The 19,239-nt window shown below is 36.8% G+C and overlaps 1 protein-coding gene across 4 annotated transcripts; it reads left to right on the top strand.

Annotated features, from left to right (window-relative positions):
• Positions 1 to 619: 619 nt before the first annotated feature.
• On the top strand, positions 620 to 18,114 carry LOC131038730 (large ribosomal subunit protein uL4c). Of its 4 annotated transcripts, none has more exons than XM_057971257.2 (2): positions 620 to 1,586; positions 17,756 to 18,114. In XM_057971257.2, the coding sequence occupies exons 1-2, from the start codon at positions 719 to 721 to the stop codon at positions 17,791 to 17,793; spliced, it is 906 nt and encodes a 301-aa protein (XP_057827240.1). In that variant the 5' UTR covers positions 620 to 718; the 3' UTR covers positions 17,794 to 18,114. The 4 variants fall into 4 exon arrangements, with proteins under 4 accessions (XP_057827240.1, XP_057827239.1, XP_057827244.1 ...); XM_057971256.2 differs by having other exon boundaries at positions 621 to 1,586; positions 17,753 to 18,114; XM_057971261.2 differs by lacking the exon at positions 620 to 1,586 and adding an exon at positions 5,276 to 6,363.
• The last annotated feature ends 1,125 nt before the right edge of the window (positions 18,115 to 19,239 follow it).

The following is a 19,239-nucleotide window of genomic DNA, read 5'->3' as shown; positions in this document are numbered from 1 at the left end:
TAAAATCAGACATGCCTATTCAGTAAAAAAAAAACATGAAAGAAAGAAAATATGATAGCTCTTAAATATAAAATGACCAAACAACTAACCATAAGCAACTAAAAGAAAGAATGAAGAGGTTGGAGATAGAAGTAAACTCAGCTTTAGTAGTAAACGCCATAAGAAAGGAAGAAACTCCAAATTGAAGGAAATGTGATAGCTGATTACTTGGTGAATAAGTGTGCAGATGGTGAGATTATTAAAGAATTAAATCAAGAATTAGTATTCTAATCGGATAAGTATTTGATATTTGATAGATATTTGATGTTTATTTTTGCCTAAAAAAAGTATTAGATAGATATTTTGATATTTGAAATCATATCTCTATTTAGAATCAAACTTTGTAGAGGGTTAATATGGATGGTAATGATAGAAGGGTTGCAATATTTTATAATATTTTAAGACAGAATGTCAAGATAAATGCTTAAAAAAGAGTTGAAAAAAAAGAGCTTATGAAACAGAAAATGTCAAGATAGATGCTTGGCATCATATTCTAAATCATTCTAACAGATTAATTATTATTGCTCAGTAATTTCATCCTTTGCAACATGATAAAACGAAACTTTCTCATTATCAAGAATAAACTCAGCTCTATAGAAATGGATAACGTTGTTGAGGACACAAATAAAACTTTCCTCACTGTCAACTGCAACACCAACACAAACACAAAAACACATCCATGGCGAAGTGCCTCTCTTTCTCCTCCTCAACATTTTTATGCCCGCCATCAACCTCTCTCCAGAGGCCCCTGTCAAAATCTAGCTCAATTCTCCACTCATGGAGCCGTCAGAAACAGCAAAAACGGCCCTTAACTCTCTCAATTCGTGCAGAGGCCGTCACGATCCCTGTCATAACGTTCGACGGTGAGAATGCAGGCACAGCGTCTTTGGATATCAAAACAGCCAGGCCAGAGACGGCCCGAGCTGTGGTTCACAGGGGCGTCGTGACAGAGCTTCAAAACCGTCGGCGAGGCACGGCCTCAACTCTGACACGTGGCGAAGTGCGAGGGGGAGGAAGAAAACCCTATAAACAGAAGGGTAGCGGCAAAGCTCGTCGCGGTTCACAAAGGACTCCTCTGCGGCCTGGTGGGGGTGTCATTTTTGGGCCCAAGCCCAAAGATTGGAGCATCAAAATCAACAAGAAGGAAAAGCGTCTCGCCATTTCTACGGCTCTCTCCAGTGCCGCTGTCGACAGCGTTGTAATTGACAGCTTCAACGAGAAATTTGACACTCCCAAGACCAAGAATTTTGTTGCTGCGCTCAAGAATTGGGGCGTGGAGCCCAGTGAAGATCATGCCCTCATTTTTACCACGGAGCTATCGGAGAAGGTGCGGCTGTCCAGCCGCAATATTGGGTCTTTGAAGATTTTGACGCCCAGGACCTTGAATTTGTATGACATTTTGAGGGCTGATAAGCTTATTTTTACGAAGGATGGGGTGGAGTATCTTAACAAGATGTATGGATTGAAGTCAGCAATTCGGGAGGGGGATGAGGATGAGGATGAGGATGAGGGAGGGGAAGAGGGAGAAGAGGAGGAAGAACAATCTGGTGAGTCTTTTTTATTTGTTTGCTCATTTGCTTTTCTGAAATAATTAGATGGTTTTTTTGTTGTTTGTTTTTTAATTCATGTAGGAGCTGGTTGAAATTGGTTTTGAGGCCTCCGACGCCTCTGATTTGGACAATACTATTAAAAAATATTTAGCATTGCAACATTGTATGATTGAAATATGTAATAATGGGTTTTTCTTCCGTCTCGGTTTCAAAATGAAGAGAAGAGTTCTCACATAAGGAAACGTTAACCATTTTCTTAAAAAATATATTTAGGCGGTATCTCCAGCCATGCAATTTGCATAGCGAAATGGCAAGCATTTTGGAGCTAATGGTAGTACCAAATTTTTTTGAACTTGCGTATGCTTACAATACTTACAGGCCTTTCTTAGTAAAGTAGTTTGAAAAGTTGGAATTTTCAATAACCTTAAAGCTGGATTTAAGCAGGGTTTTATGGGGTTTAAGTTTCTATTTTTACAAAAAGGTCTCATGAAAAAACTATTTTTTCCCTACAAAATCATTTGGAATCTTTTTGTTAGAAATTGCCTCACGGCTCCACCAATTTGAAAATATTTTATGTCACTTTAAAAATTGCCCCATCAACTTGAGAATATTTTATGCCACTTGTCAATCATCTGAATTTGAATTTTAGAAAGAAAACTAATTTTTTTAAGAAAAAATTAAATTTATTTTACCATTGGTTAAATTTAAGAACTTCAATTTTTAAACTGAACTGCATTACAAAATTCATGAAATGCAGCTTTAAAATATTCTTAAAAAATCTCAGCAGTTCCAACTCTAAGTTTTAAGAAGATGCTTAGCTTCAAAATAAACTGAAAAAGAGGACTCCTGAAAGAAATAAAAAAAAAGATAATCATAACTACAAACTTAAAATGAAATCCTTGCAAAACCTTATCTCTGAACTAAGAGTAGGATTTCTATCTTTTAAGAGTTTAAAAATTCACAATAGGGAATCCCTGAGCACAAGGTACAAGCCCAATTTCTCCCTTCAGCAAAGGTGTTTAGAACTCAGGTCCACTGCTTAGATTAGGCCAAAGCCAATCAAATTTCCCAAATAAGGCACGCTTCTTTTAGGATTCCTCCCACGTATCTACTTCTCTGTTTATTTTGAAGATTATTTTTGGTGGTAGATCTGCTCTTCTTGCTATCAATCCGGTTTTCCAAATGCTTGATTTACATCCTTTCAGACTGTCCCATCAAGGATCCTGACGAGAATACATACTTGGATCCAGGATTAGAATTGGAATTATTCTCATCATCCTTACCTTCACTGTAATCTATCTGAAAACCATGATTCTTCACATAGTGCGTCACGGAAGGATTTGGGGGAGCCAGTAGAAATCATCAGCGGAGAAAACTTCTTTATATTTAAGATTCGATTTGTTTATACTTAAAATTTAAAGTTAAAACAATAATTTTATATATTATTTAAATTGTAGGCCCCAAAATCTGGAATTTTTTTTTTCCAATCCCCTAAGCTGTATATTCAAGATTTTTTTTGGTTACTTTCAGGCATTTTTAATTTGTTGTTACTTAAAATTTAAAGTTAAACCTTAATTTTAAAGTTTAAATTGTAAGCTCCAAAATCTGGAATTTATTTGCCAATCCCCCAAAGCTATCCCGGTGTCTCCCTAACCCATATCTTAGAGAAACACCGTTTCATTTTCGCATCATGAAAATTTAAGAAAAATCGTTAAGTATTGTTCATATATTGTAGGGTGTAGAATCTGCCTTATGGTGATCGAATTAGACCAGCATGAGCCATAAAACCTAATACCTTTGCGGATGCATTTATTCCATAACCTTATTGCATCATATTCCACACGAATTCCTTGAATATCAGTCACTCTTAGAACTTGCTTTTGTGAGATTATGCATCATTCCTATTGTGTAATCGCATTCATGAATGCATACGAAATACTAGGAATGTATATTTTGCAGTATCTTAAGAACTGCCTATTATTGCATGTAAGACCCTTGCAAGACTAAAGAAAGTTCAAACAGTTTAAATATTAATGATATAAGATTTCCACACTCCATAAAGGATCAAAGAGAGGAAGGGAGAGAGACGGGAAGGGGGAGCAATGTCAATGCACAAGGTGTAGAGGACTAGGAAATGGATAAAAAGAAAGAAAAATAAAAATTCTAGTTACAAAAGGTGAGTTGATTTAATAAATAAGTTTGCAATTGTTACTCTAAATATGGAGTAGTAAAGAGTCTAAAGTAAATTTTATATAACAACATTCCTAATAATATATTAATAGAAAGAAAACAAAATGAAATCGTAATAATATATTAAACAAAATAGAAAAACAAAAAATAAATAACAATAAAATAAAACATCAAAAGAATCATAAAAAGGATTAAATAAAAGCAAAAAGCATCTAACTCAAAACAAACAAACTAAAAAGCTCTATATTGAAGATCAATCCACAAATACACACACAATAATAATGTTGAGGCAAAGTGAACAAAAAAGAAAGAAAGCATAAAGAAAAAAGAACAATAACTAATGACAATGAAAAAATAAATTATCACAAGACAAATTTACATATATGAAAGAGAGTCAAGAAAATAAATAAAATTATAAATAAAAAACAGCCAAAAAAGAAGGTTAAAAAAAAGTTATAATCAGGAAGTAGAGAGTTAAAAATAAAAAATAAAAACTTAAAAGAAAAATAATAAAATTAAATTAAAATAAAAACAAATAAAATTGGAAGGATAGAAAGATCAACAAAGAATTGTAAAACACAAATTTTTAATAAAAATAACAAATTAATCTAAAAGAAAGAGAAAAATTGAAAAAAAATGAATTTTTTTATATTCTCAACAATTACAAAAAATTTAAAATTTTGAACAAAATTTAAAATAACAAATATAAAAAAAAATGAAAGAAAATGTGTGTGAAAAATTTGAAAAAACAAAGCTCAAAAAATATATAGATAGCTAGAAATAGGGGAACGAGAGGTGGGCAAGCGAAGATGAAAGAAATAACAGGGCGCAAGGAGCAAGGAACAACAAGCGAGGAGGCGGCAAGAGGGGTAGAGAGAGCTAGAGGGGAAAGGATAAAACCAAGGGAAAGACATTCAGAGATGAAAATTTAAAGAGGGGGGTGACGTTTTTTAGGTTAGAAGGTAGGGCAGCCAAGAGAGGTTGAGACTCCAACCTTCATCTCTATTAAGGTTGGTGGGATGATTGTTGATTTCAATAGCTTCCTTGAGTTTTCTCTTAAAGAAGTTATCTTCTTTAAACAAGATTTGAGTGTTTCCCAAGCAAATATGGTGCTTGATAGACAAAAAGTGATCAACAAGAGTAGATTTGACAATACAGTCATGCTTAATGTTAGTACAATGGTTCTTTGATTTTAGTATAGAAAGAGCACCCAGTTTCACCTATATAGGTGGTGTTGCATGAGCAAACAACCTTATAGACACTAAAGTCTAAAAAGGCGTCCAAAAGGTCTTTGAGAGAGGGAACTTTGTTTTTGTTTTTCACAATTGTACATGATATGAAACCACACCAAATACCTTGCTTGATTTCATGAGAAAGACCCTCAATTTAGGGCAGGGATCCACTCGGATCCACTAGGAGGGATGGAGGGTTGGATGGGCTTGGAGTCGAAGAGAAACCGATGCTTGGCTTGGTTGAAAGCTCTGGATATTTGTCTATTGGAGTACCCGTTCAGTTTGAAAACCTCTCTTGACGAATTTTAAATAGCATTAACAAATTTTAAATATTGCTTTCTAATTTTAACCTTTTCATACGATAAATCAAAACTTCCTCATTATCAACAATAAACTCAGCTCTGTACCTAGTAGAAATGGATAACGTTGTTGGGGACACAAATAAAACTTTCCTCACTCTCAACCGCGACACCTACACAAACACAAAAACACATCCATGGCGAAATGCCTCTCATTCTCTACATCAACATTTTTCTGCCCGCCATCAATCTCTCTCCAGAGGCCCCCATCGCAATCTTGCTCAACTCTCCATCAATGGAGCCTTGAGAATCAGAAAAAGCGGTCCTTGACTCTCTCGATTAGCGCAGAGGCCGTCACAATCCCTGTCATCACGTTCGACGGTGAGAAGGCAGGCACAGCGTCTTTGGACATCAAAACAGCCCGGCCGGAGACGGCCCGCGCTGTGGTTCACAGGGGCGTCGTGACGGAGCTTCAAAACCGGCGGCGCGGCACGGCCTCAACTCTGACCCGCGGCGAAGTGCGAGGGGGAGGAAGAAAGCCCTATAAACAGAAGGGCACCGGCAATGCTCGTCGCGGCTCGCAAAGGACTCCTTTGCGGCCTGGCGGGGGTATAATTTTTGGCCCCAAGCCCAAAGACTGGAGCATCAAAATCAACAAGAAAGAAAAGCGTCTCGCCATCTCTACGGCTCTCGCCAGCGCCGCTGTCGACAGCGTTGTAATTGACAGCTTCACGGAGAAGTTTGACACTCCCAAGACTAAGAATTTTGTTGCTGCGCTCAAGAAGTGGGGCGTGCAGCCCAGTGAAGATCATGCTCTCATATTTACCACGGAGCTGTCAGAGAATGTGCGGCTGTCCAGCCGAAATATTGGGTCTTTGAAGATTTTGACTCCGAGGACCTTGAATTTGTATGACATTTTGAGGGCCGATAAGCTTATTTTTACTAAGGACGGTGTGGAGTATCTTAATAAGATGTATGGATTGAATTCAGCCATTCGGGAGGAAGATGAAGAGAAGGGAGAGGAAGAGGGGAAAGAGGAGGAACAGCAATATGGTGAGACTTTTTTTTATTTGTGTGCCCATTTGCTTTTCCAAAACAACTAAATGTGTTTTTGTTTTTTATTTTTTAATTTATATAGTAGCTGGTTGAAATGGGTTTTGATGTCTCCGACGCCCTCTGATTGTATGATTGAAATATATAATGGTGAGTTTTTCTTCCTCCTCAGTTTGATGATAAAGAGACAATTCTCTGTTATAAAATGAAAATTCATTGTTTTCTCACAAAAAAACGTTAATCATTTCTGAAAAAACATATATAGGCGGCATCTGGAGCCCTGAAATTCGCATACCAAAATAGCAGGCATTTTGGAGCTAAATTCCTAGGAATCGCAATACCATTTTTTTTTATGATTATAAAAAAACTGATATCTGAAAAAGAGTTCAGATTTGGCTTTAAAACACACCGCTGAAGGTTTCTTTTTGAAATGGTGGATGCTTCGCAAATCATCAAGAATTTCTATCATATCCTATTTCCAGTGAAGGTAAGGACAATGAGAATATTTCCAGTTCTCATTGTCCTTACCTTCACTGTAATCTATCTGAAAACAATGATTCTTCCCACATAGTGTGTCATGGAAGGATTTGGGGGAGGCAGGATTATGGTTTAGGCCAAAGGAAGCTACCAATCTGTTGACATCCCCAGAAGAAGATACATCCGCCTTATGATGGGGTGTTAAAACTTATAAAAATGCAAAGCCATTAAGACTTGCACCACCATTGATGCATGAATGTAAAGCCAGGTTTGATCCGCACACTGTTGCCTTTAAAGAAGAGGATTACATCTTTGAAAACCTTAATCGCTTATAGTTGGGTGGAACAAAGACCCCTAAATGTTTTTCAACTCCAAACAGATTTGAGAAAACCCTTATGTCCTATGCGGAGAGGGCATCAGATATTTTCTGGCAATGAGCAGGGGAGCCCTATATCTCATATTATCTGTTGCACACAGATTGATCTGGCGAGTGTTGTATGGCAGTGCAGGAGGAAGAGCAATAATGCGAGCAAGTAGAAACCATTAGCAGTGACTACTCCGATATATTTAAGAATTTTTGTTACTTTCAGGCATTTTTGATTTGTTTGTACTTAAAGTTTAAACAGTAATTTTGTCTATTATTTAAATTGTAGCCCCCAAAATCTGTGATTTTTTTTGCCTATCCCCAAAACCTGTTCCGGTGTCTCTCTGACCCCAAATCATAGAGAACACTGTTTCGTACTCGTATCATGAAAATTTAACAAAAAACGTAAGATTGTTTGTATTGTAGGGGGTGGAATCTGCCTTATGGTGATTTAATTAGACCAGCATGAGCCATAACACCTAATACCTTTACAGATGCATTTATTGCATAATCTCATTGCATCATATTCTACACGGATTCCTTAAATATCAGTTACTTTTAGGACTTGTTCTTGTGAGATTATGCATCATTCCTATTGCGCAAACACATTTGTGAATGCATAATATGTACTAGAATTGTGTATTTTGCAGTATCATATCATTAGCATCTTTCGATTAAATTTATTATTTTCACCATTTCATCATCATATTCTATCAAGAAGCCTCATATCATATATCAAAGTAGTTTTCATTGAAATCATGCGTCGCCATTATTTTTTTTAAATAACATTTTACACAAATGGCAAGAGACAAGGGTGAGAATATCCAATAAATGGAAGACCGAGTTAGTCAGGCATATATTTGTCATCGTAGATTTCAAAAATAGCACAACAATTTATTGATGTACATATTTTGACATCGTTTTGTCAATAGTCACATACACAATTCATGACTCTTAGCAACACAATTAAAAGCAGAGCAATTTGTTTTTAAGTGTTCATTGCAGCTTTACTTTCCAAACGTGCAAGTTGCTTGGTTCTGTAGCATCAGTGAGCAGCTTTCAAAAGAGCACTCTTTTTCACTTGCAGTGTTGACTTGGATCTGTAAGCTACAGTCAAAAGTAAAGACCAAATAGTTTTTTTTGAGAAGTTATCATACATACATTCAGTAGATATTAAATAAGTCTTGAGCTATTGAAGTTGATGTGTGGAGTATGCTCTTATATTAAGGGTGTGACTAGTTGTTAATTTTAACACTTTCAGATTGACATAACTTAGAAATTTAGATTTAGATTGTTTAACTGAAAGAAAATGACAACATAGAAATAAACAAATTAACAGCAAGACACAGTTACCTTGGGAAAACCTCCTAGGAGGAAAAACCCAGCCAGAAAAGATCCTTAGATCTGATTATGGATTATAGTTATGTAATCATTACAACACTTATCTCATGTATTTGCAGGTTCAGATGTTGCTGTCACAAGAGGTATGAGGTGACAGCCTTCAACAATCACTTGCTGTCATATGAAGGATGGATGCTGCTGCTCCAGTACCCTAGATTTTAGGCCTCCAAGGAATTCGCTGTGTATGACCTAGATAGCAGTCCTTTATGCAGTTCGCTTGGTATACATAAATGGTAGTCCTTGCTGTGTGTGTATGAATAGCAGATCTCCAATCAGTTCCCTGTGCATTTACTGAATTTGCCAACACCTCAAAATGGATTTCACACCTCCTAATGATAGATGAAGGTTGCTGTAGCTGCAGGTGACTGAAGTTCGCACTTGGGCAAATTTTGCATAAGGATGAAGGAGCTTTATTGACTTTATTGTCTAACAAATGAATCTTGATCTCTTATTTATATGGAGCGACTTCCTTAACTAGGTCGGCCTTTAAATAATTAACCTTTTAATTATTTCCTTTTATCTGTCTTGTTAATAGGGTCGGCCCTATTGGATAGTGCGCTGAGGTTTATTTGCTATAGCGTGGGGAATACGGCCACGTAGGAGGCAAGAGGGGCCAGACCTTATTTGGGCGGATTCCAATGTTGCCCAAGGCAATATGAATCCGCCCTTCCCTAATTAATATCAACACTAGTCATATTCTTAATGCAGTGAAACTAGTATTGTATACTTACAGATGTTTTTAACCTCCTTCTCAAGACAATTGACATGAAATAAGATGGTCCCTGTTTGAATCGCTGGCTAAACATCAAATCATTGGGCTTTAGTGGATCAAGATCAAGGCTACCAAGGACCTGTAACTACATTTGCGTGATGTAGTTGAAGGCTACTGTAGCAAATAAATGATGCAATACTTGGAGGATGTTGGGATGCCTTCTTAATTGTCAAATCTTGCCAATAATTGGCCAATAGGTTCTTGGTTTATAATTATAGGTGAATAAAAATAAATTTTCATGCCAACCACGAGTGCACCACGATACTTGCCTGCTACCATAGAAGATTTCTTAACGAAATATGGGACAGAGGGACATGATTAAGTGCAAGTGTCAAGTGGCTTTCATGGAAAGATATACCGGAGATCTATCATTAAGGTTGTCTATGCCATGCAGCACAGCCCCTCTAGATTCCTGAATGAAGTATGAGACAAAGGGACATGATTGAGTGCAAGTGTCAAGTGGCTTTCATGAAAAGGTATACCTAAGATCTGCCATTAAGGTTGTCTATGCTATTATGCAGCACAACCCCTCCAGAGTATGTTTCTTGAATGATTCGGCATCAAAAGTTTATACTTAGAATGGGATTACCTACGTTCATGTTTCTAATCATATGACCTAATGGTTAGGATGTTAAACTTGGTAGCTTCGAAGGCCTTTTATGTGAACTTTTGGTCCAGTTATGAGACAATATCAACAATTCTGTGGCCCCTTTTTAATCATCAATTGTTTTAGTAAGTGTCAATTCAATATTATATTTTGATATTTGGAGCCATAACATCTCTTTGTGTGAAAAGTTTAACTGTTATGAATGAGGCCAGGATCCCTCGCGAATCATGAAACACATGAAACACATGGTATTAAACGAATGGATTTCCTTACCAAAGAAAGGGTTTGGAAAAGTACCAACTGGGCCTTCTTCTTGTTTAAGCACAAAATCTTGCAATGAAAGAGGAGGTATTGATTATACCTCTAACTTGGTGAGCTTCTCATCATATTGCCTTTTTTGGACTGCCAATTGATTTGCAAACTTCTTACCTTGTTCCTTCAATTTCTGCTCATAAAATTGAGCTTGCAAATCTAACTCTTTTTGCTCATGAAGATAGGCTTGATGAGCCCACTCATCTTGCTGCTTATCTAAATTCTTGTTAGTCTCATCAATATGCACAACATAACCTTGCAAGATACTATTGATGGATTGTAGGTCTTTAAAATGCTTTTTCGCCATATCCTTGATCTGTCTAAGCTCTGAAGCATACTGATTTGCATCAATAAAACCTCCTTGAGGCTGATTATAGGCTGGGTTAGGTTGCCATGCAAACTGAGTTGTGGTGGGTGGGTGGTAAGAAGGATAAACTTGCTGGTTATTAGCTGCAATATGGCTATTTGGGTTAAATCCAACAATATGGCTATTTGGGTATTGCTGATAAGAAGCATTTTGGGCAGAATTCTCATAATATGGAGGTGGGTAATTATACTGTCTCTGGAAATTAAACATTTTTATTCATATAAAGAGCTGAAACTAAAAATTTAGAATTGTTTTGAATCATACCAGCACTTAGACTGCTGAAACCAGTAGATTTATAACTTGGAGTTGCCAGGTGTGGGTAGATCTTGCCTCCAAAGGCTGAATTTTTTAATTTTCACACCAAAAATCAGAAATGTGTGGAAAAGCTTTGGATTAAAACAATCCAAAGAGGTCCCACCAGGCATGCCAAAAACTCGTTGTCACTGAAGATTGCACCCGTGATGCTAAGTTCGAAAGCAAGCAATCCTGTGAAACATGGAAACACCTTCGAGCCTGTGGGTTGCTCAAAGTGAAGGTGAATCTCCGGAGATCAGGCCGACTTCCTGTTCTGATGGATCTCCTACACTAACTTCTTGTGGGAAAAGGGTAAAAGTCTTCCATGTAATGAAAAACCTATCCTAATGGAGGTGATACACCAAAATGATGCAGTTCTACTTGCTGTCCTAAAACTATAACCAGCTGCAACAAGACCCAAAAATTATCTTGCGAATCAAATGAGATCATGAAATTCATAAACATTTCATGTGAAGGCTCGAAGTTATCTAACTTCTGCATGTAGGAAAAGTGATTTTTCACAAACATGCAAAGAACTAGAAACCAAATGAACACAACCCACAACCTGAATTTACTATGAAATCTTCCTATCTCTACAAAGCATAAATGAGACAAAGAAAAGGATTCAAAATTAAATCACAATAACTTTGTCAAATCATTCATCTGACAATGGAAAAATAAGAAATAATTGACAAGGAAACTGAAACTCTCTATTGCAAACTGAAAATAATCTCTATTACAATGCTGAAAACTGAAAAAAAAGTGCTGAGATACAATGCTTTTTTGCAAAAATGTGTATGCAAAAAAGAAAGAACCAGGGGGAAAAAAGGAGGGAAAGAATAAATTGAAATCATGATGAATCCCCTTCAAAAACCCTAAAAACTCTGCATGAGAAAAGCCTTGGGCGAATCTGCCCCAAAAATGGCATAAAAACTCATGCACAATACTGTAAAATAATAATCTTTACTGCTCAAAAGGATTGCCACTGATCCTCCTGTTTAAAAATCTGCATATCTAAATGCGAAAAATAGCTACCCCCATGTGAAAGTTGCATGATGAACTGAACTGTGACTATATTAAAAGAAATCCCACTGAGAAAATCTTATGCATTCTCTGGCAACTGCTCTCCGTGTTGAAACTTCTGTTAAAAAATGATTGTGGAAATGATCTCCTTGTTTTGCGAGCTTTCCAACGATATGTAACACTCGGATATTCAGATAATCAATAAGCATTTGCATTAATCTTTCACGTAGAAATTATCCCCTTGCTTGGCGGGCTTTTCACTGTTCGAATAACCAGTTCTGAGTCCACCATGCAATTTAATATTACTGCCAGCCACTGGATCGCCTGCATGAACCATGGCCGTTTGCATTAACTTTTCGTTTACTTTCTAGCGGGCCCCACCGTTTGCTTTTATCTCTGCTTGTTTGCTTTCTTCATCCTGGGCCCATGGGAACGAGCGACGATAATGTACTTTGAACCATTGAACCATTTTGAAGCGTTGAACCACTGAACTTTGAACCATTGAACCATTTTGAACCGGTTCAAGTTCAAGGTTGACTTAGACATCCGCTCATCTGTAGACTTTTGCCACGTGTCAGCCTCTGATTTGCTCGCGGGTCCATTTTGTCTTCCATCTGGACCTGGATCCACCTTGTCGCCAAGTCGCATCGATAACTGAGCGAGCAACTTTTCCTTGCAACTTAGCGACCACCATCGGATCTGTCCACCCGATCGTTGGATGTGATCAATTTGCTCGATCTTTACTCTTGGTCTGCCTTGGTTCTTCAACTTCTCTCTACCATGTGGCACATTCTTATTTGCTCTGAGCCCACCTGGACGGCCATATCATCAGTTGCCAAGTCGCATGAGATAACCAGCAAGCATTTTTATCTTGCTATATAGCGACGGTCGTCGATTTATGCTCAAATTGCTTGATCTTTAGCATCTTAGCCGCTCACCTCCCCTTTGCCTTTTCCGCACGTGCTTTGTCGCCAAGTCGCTATGATAACTAGTGAGCTTCTTTCTATAGCGGTATAGCGATAGCCCTTAGATCCTTCAGACTACCGTTGATCTTTCGTGAACCTGCTCGATATTTAGCACCGGCTGATCTTCTCTCTTGTTCCGTGTGTACACCTATGTCACCGCTTGATTGGCTTCGGAGATCCGTCTAGGAACCACCTGTCTGTCGAGCCTGCCACGCGTCTTGCTTTGTCGGATATCCTTCTTTCGGCCAAAGTATTCCATCGGCAAGCCGTTTACCAGTCTCATCGAACCTGCAGTTTCATCGATATTATTATGTCGATCAAACTGAGCCTTCGGTGAAACTTTTTCTGGACTCATCGCGGCCAAGGTCTGCTCGATGTTGAAGGAACTGAGCCTTCGATGAAACCTTTTCAGGACTCATCGCGGCCAAGATTTGCTCGATGTCGCCCATCCGTGCCATGTCACCAACCACCTGTCTGCCACTTGTCCTTGGTCTTATACTCGCTGTTCCGCCACGTCATCAGTCGCCAAGTTGCGGCGATAACCTGGTGTGCAGCTTTCCATTGCGCCTTAGCGATAGCCGTTGGATCACCCACATCACCGTTGATCTTTGTTCAACTTGCTCGCTCTTTAGTCTCTTCCCACCAGTCGGCCACAAAATTAGGACGCCTTGAGATGCGAGCACACAGGGTCCACCAGGCCACGAGCTGCCTCGTCTTGCCAAAAGCTTGCAAGCTTTGACACTATAGTTATATGTGACCTTATATTTAAATGTGATAAACTCCCTCCGCGTGGCCAATGTGGGATAAAAGGTCTTCCTACCTGGCAACTGAAACTACTTGGAAACTCTAAGGCCTTTTAAAACCTTCTTTGGCGCCTAATTAAAAAAATTTACACAGGTCGATTGCATTTGCTCTGAGTTTCTTTTGGCCTTACATCAGCCACGCCATTTCATCTGCAATGTAGCATAGATGTCTTTGTGATCTACAGCATGCTGAGCTCAACCCTCGTGGGAGCCACATTTTAACCCACATACTGTCTCACTTTTCCTATATCTGCACATGAAGCAAACAAATTAGACAAAAACAATGCATTTATGATTTCTTGTTCATGATTTGAACTTCTCAAAATGAATGCAAGGCTTCATTAGAGAACCAAATTTGACATGTGCAAAATTTTGTTAACAGTTATAATTTGATGATTTTGTGCTGACTTCAAGTTCTAAAAAATCTGATTTAGTGTAATTCTTTTATCTCATTTTTATACTCTTTTGTTTTAGGCATTGGAACTATTTGTTTGAGTTCTATAGTTGGTGGATGGGGACAAACTTCTTATGGCGTATCTATATGAGGCCATGGATAGGGCCAAAGAAGTGATTCAATATTTTTATATATTTTATAATGTTATAATTTGATGATTTTGTAAAATTTTGATATTTAAATCTGATTTAGTGTAGTTTTCTAATTTCATTTTTATACTCTTTTGTTTTTGGCATTGGAACTATTCGTTTGAGTTCTATAGTTAGTGGATGGGGACAAACTTCCTATGGGGTATCTATATGAGGCCATGGATAGGGCCAAAGAAGTGATTCAATATTTGTATGGATCAAATAAAAACAAATATGAACCCATCTGTTGCATTATTGATTGGAGGTGGAAATGACAATTCCACCAACACATTGATATGGTTGCTTACTATGTTAACCTCAATTTTTCCTTCTTCACTAAATTGAGAGTAGACAAGAAGGATATGGATGTGTATTGAGCTATGTTACCTGGGGATGCATTACTGGCATAATTTGACCCGTCCCAAAAATGGGGATGTCTCGGAAACTCGGAAATTTTTGGAAACCCGTACTCTGGCTATCCCATAAAATTAATGATTGAATTTTGATTATTTGTTTGACTTCCACTCTCATGCAAACTCTCAATTTAAATTATTTAACACAAATGTTAATGTTAAGGTTTTATAATGTATATAAGTCCATGTTTTTATACGAATATTTAAAATTTCCCTATATATTTAAAAATTTTCCTATTTTTATATAGCTGTCCCCACTGTCGTCCCCCACTCTGGGAAAAAAAAATCCGTCCCGAAAACTTGTTTCCCCATCCCCCCATCCTAAAAACTCAGGGTAACATAGGTATCGAGAGATGGTCCCCAATGAGAAACTTAGGGATATCATATATGATGAGTTACAAATTTACAAGGCAATGGAGGGAAGGTTTTTTTCTTCCTAAGTTATTAATTTGGGGACAATGCAGGTAACGGGTATGGAGGTATGATACAGTGGTATGACAATTTTGAGAGGGGTTGGGTATGTTTTTGGTTTGTCTGTACAAAAATCATATCATAAATGTGTTTATATTTACATATCTGTATTGTTAAATTCAAAAGCTAAATAAAATAAAAATAAAAATTATTTATATATATATATATAGATATATATGAAATTAAAATGTAATAATATATATGAAGTATAAATATTTATAACAACATGTTCTTGATCGCGAGTCACATTTCCCCAACCATTTGAGATAGGATCGGGAGAGATTAATTTTTCCCTCAAGGGAATCTGTTATTTGCCCCCTTGGATTGGTTCGGTTCAATCAAAAAAGGAGAACCTAAGCCCGAAAGTTTTCGTGTAGAATATAGCACCACTCAATAATAGGGTGAGAAGAGAGTTGGATGCCTCTGCTTTGTTAAGGTTTAGGCAAACCAGAGCAATAAACAATATTAAATATAATGCAAAATAAAAGAGGCAAAAAATACCAATTCACAATAACAGAGAGATTTAACGTGGTTCACCCAATGTGGGCTACATCCATAGAGAAATAGCCATCCACTTTCTTTTATTATCCAACGAAGAGAAAATTACAATCTGATGATCTTTCATATTACACAACTACATATTTATCAAGCCTTTGTGGCGGTTTACATGCCAAAATAATAGTTGACTCCTTTATTAAATAATGGGCAATTTTTTCTTCGAGGGCGCTGCGTAGCTTCTCCGAAACCCTTGTCATGGGCTCCACCCCTAGGTCCCCACCAGGGATGGTCTTGCAAGAAGGGCTTTACGCCCTTGCACTCCCCCATCAATTGATTTGGGGGAAATGTGGTTCACAAAGTCACCAAAATTTAAGCCCAACAGCATGATCAGTCGCCACATATCAACACACTCAACAATATTCCTTTGCCCAGCAATTGATAAATCCACATTGGCCACTGAATGTCACACAAAATATACCTTTAAAGTTTTGTGGGTACAAGGTTTTGGTTTCAGATTGCTGCAATGGTCATTTAGGGTTTTCAACTTTCCTATTAAAGAGCTAGAAAAACATGTTGAATCTGAAAATCAAACCCTAAGTGAGATGCTGATCGGTTCCACTCCATTCTCAATTCAGGTATGATTTGTACCTGGAAATAGCCAGTTTTCAGGCTGATTCAGTAACCCAGTTTTCTTCTCTATGTATTCGAAGAAGAGCCACTTGGCAACTAGGTAAAAAGACATGTTTAATTTATTTTTTTTGTTTATTTTTTATTTTTTCAAGTTTACTAAAATCCTTACAAAGTCGTAAATATTGTGCTTGCAGATTTGTGTTGAGAAAATTTTGGTGCAACAACATCTAATCTTCAAAATCTTGTTATCTGTATCTTGTCTTTGCTTTGTAATGTTTTAGATTGTGAGCACAATTAGAGTTTTTTTTAAGGCAGTTCATACAAAGAAGCACTATATGTTGAGTCAAAAGTGCTCTAATTACCTTGTCTTTGTGTAGTACAACCTATAATTGCATCCAAAGTAGGTAGAGAGGCAGGGAACATATTAGGCACTTGACCTTGATAACATTGATCTCTAGTTAGATTGGGTTGCATAGGATGTGGATACAGTGTTCATGATTTAATTACTTGGGAAGTAAAAGTGACAACATTTGACAGGGTAGAAAGTGACACTGGTGAGCCATTAGTTGAAAGTTAATCACATTCCTAACATGATCCTATGGCTGAGGCTTCTATTGAGGCTCTTGTTGATGGCGATTCAGCTATACCATTTTGTTTACAACACCCACACGATGGCAGTAGACTTTTTTGAGCTTCAGCCCTGGAAAAAAATTTTAATTTATAGATTATGAACTATGAAATTGTAATTTGTCATGTATATTTATATTAAATCTTGAAGTTGATATGCATTGAACTCATTTTTTGGCCTATCATAGTTAATGAACTCTAACTTTGATCTAATATGAAGAAAATCAGTAATATGTTTACCTAAATTCAGTAATATGCACATTTCTGGAGAATATTTTAATAAATCTGTGTGTTTTTTTAATGTTTGGAGAATTTGCTGAGTTATTTCTGAGTTTTTTCCCAAGTCTGTGCTTTGCCCAAGTTTTTCAACCACGGTGTGAAGAATACCTTTACTATAGTCTACATTCAATCCTCTTTAGAAACAACATGTATTTCTAGTAGTTTGCTCATGTTGTTTCATACTTGAGTATAGAAATATATGGCTGTGTTTTGTATGTTGCAATTGCATATGCATCGGATAATCATTTCACTAGTGTTGTGCACTGTAGTTCTCTCTAATCATTGTCTGAGACTCACATTTATGTTGTTTTGACATGGAACAACGTGATTTTTAGTATTTTACCTTTGAATTTTTAAGTCATAATTGGCTTGGTTTAGTTTGTTAAGATTCTAACAGAATGAATAAAGTCCCCCTATGCATTTTTTCACATACATTTATTTCATTTTTTAGGATAAACTCGGGATAGTTTGTAGTATTGTACTGATAAATTGTTTATGAATCAGAAGAAGAGGAAAGTTCAGAGACTCCAGAAACTGCACAATGATTTCAGGTGTTGACAAGAGCATGAGACAAACATTATTTGCGCTGATTATGATGCTTATGCCGTATGGAATTCTGCTCTTTTAGTAACTGTGGTACTCGAATATATGCTGCAGTTAAGAAAGGAGTTGCACTGGGTAAAAATGTTCTTTGCAGAATCCTTTCTACAAAAAAAAGTTGTATCAAGGAGGGATACTGATTCTTTTCTACCTATTATTTTTTTGTGATTTGTCAATGTTTCAAGTTGCAAGGATGTAATCTTTGAAGAAAGCACAATACAACAATGCCTATATCTTTTAATGTTTTCTTGAAATTTTCTCTTTCATCTTTGTGTTTACAAATTTTCTTGATGCGTATGTTGTTATTGATGAGTGATCACTCTTTATTCATCCTAAAGAATTTCATTTTTACATTTCAATTGCAACGTGTTTAATGATGGTGACTTTATATTTTCAAACATTTATGATAGACATCTATTAAGGTTGGTTTTGAGCAGCAAAGTAGTTTTTGTTGAAATAAATGAAACGATTTGGACAAGATGGAACACAACTATGCTGTTCTTTTCTTTGTTTTTATAAAAACATTTTTTTTGAAAAAATTGTTGATGTTAACCCCATTTGCTGCCACCGTTTTATTTTGGTAACATTGGTGAAGGTCATGAATTTCTAATAGGGTGTCCATTTTAGCTCTCTTCACATTCAGAAATATTGGTTCTATTATAATTTTATATTTAGACAAGAAGATTGGTACCTTTTTCCATAAAGCTAATTTAGAGAATCGTCTGAATCTTCATGGTTGTTAGAAGTTGTGTATTTGCAGGTCATTGCCGTTTCTTTAATAGATGAGAGGGCGCATTGTGGATTTTGAAGGCGAGAAATAGGAAACATGCCCAATGTTAGATGGCCTGCTCAAATATATAGCAGAATATCTTTTAGAGTATCGCAGAATGACTATTTATGTTTACGACATTTGTCTCAATGGATACAATTTATTGCCCAGATTTCTTTGGCCTTTTTTCTGGGAAAATTTATATGCACAATGCGTTTTGATGTAGTCAATGCATTGTGTATAAAATCTGAAGTTCTGAAAATGATGCGAAGGGATTATGCAGGTGAATTGTGGATATTTTTAGAGCAGGTTTTGGAACCAAGGAATGAATGAAACTCATTTGTAGACATTTGGATTGGATGTTGACTATTTGCAAGAATCTAATCTAAGTGGCACGCTTTCCTAAAAGAAAGTGTAAGAAAAATCTTCTTGTTTACAATGTGGGAGGTATTTGGTGTTCTGGTTGGAATTGAAGTGTATAAGAACTTAACTGTGAGTCATTGTGCGCTTGTCAATCTTATTGTTTTATTGTTTAAAAGAAAGTGTAAGAAAAATCTTCTTGTTAACAATGTGGGAGGTATTTGGTATTCTGGTTGGAATTGAAGTGTATAAGAACTTAAGT

This window comes from Cryptomeria japonica, chromosome 3 (assembly GCF_030272615.1).
Source record: "Cryptomeria japonica chromosome 3, Sugi_1.0, whole genome shotgun sequence".
Classification (NCBI taxonomy): Eukaryota; Viridiplantae; Streptophyta; class Pinopsida; order Cupressales; family Cupressaceae; genus Cryptomeria; species Cryptomeria japonica.
The sequence above is the reverse complement of the archived record's forward strand: the minus strand, read 5'-3'. Positions and strand labels throughout refer to the sequence as shown.

Bases quoted from the DNA above. Each gene is read 5' to 3' on its own strand.
- LOC131038730 (XM_057971256.2), top strand. From the start codon at position 719: ATGGCGAAGTGCCTCTCTTTCTCCTCCTCAACATTTTTATGCCCGCCA. The intron at 1,587-17,752 runs GTGAGTCTTTTT...TTTATGAATCAG, and splicing joins AGAGGAGGAAGAACAATCTG to AAGAAGAGGAAAGTTCAGAG.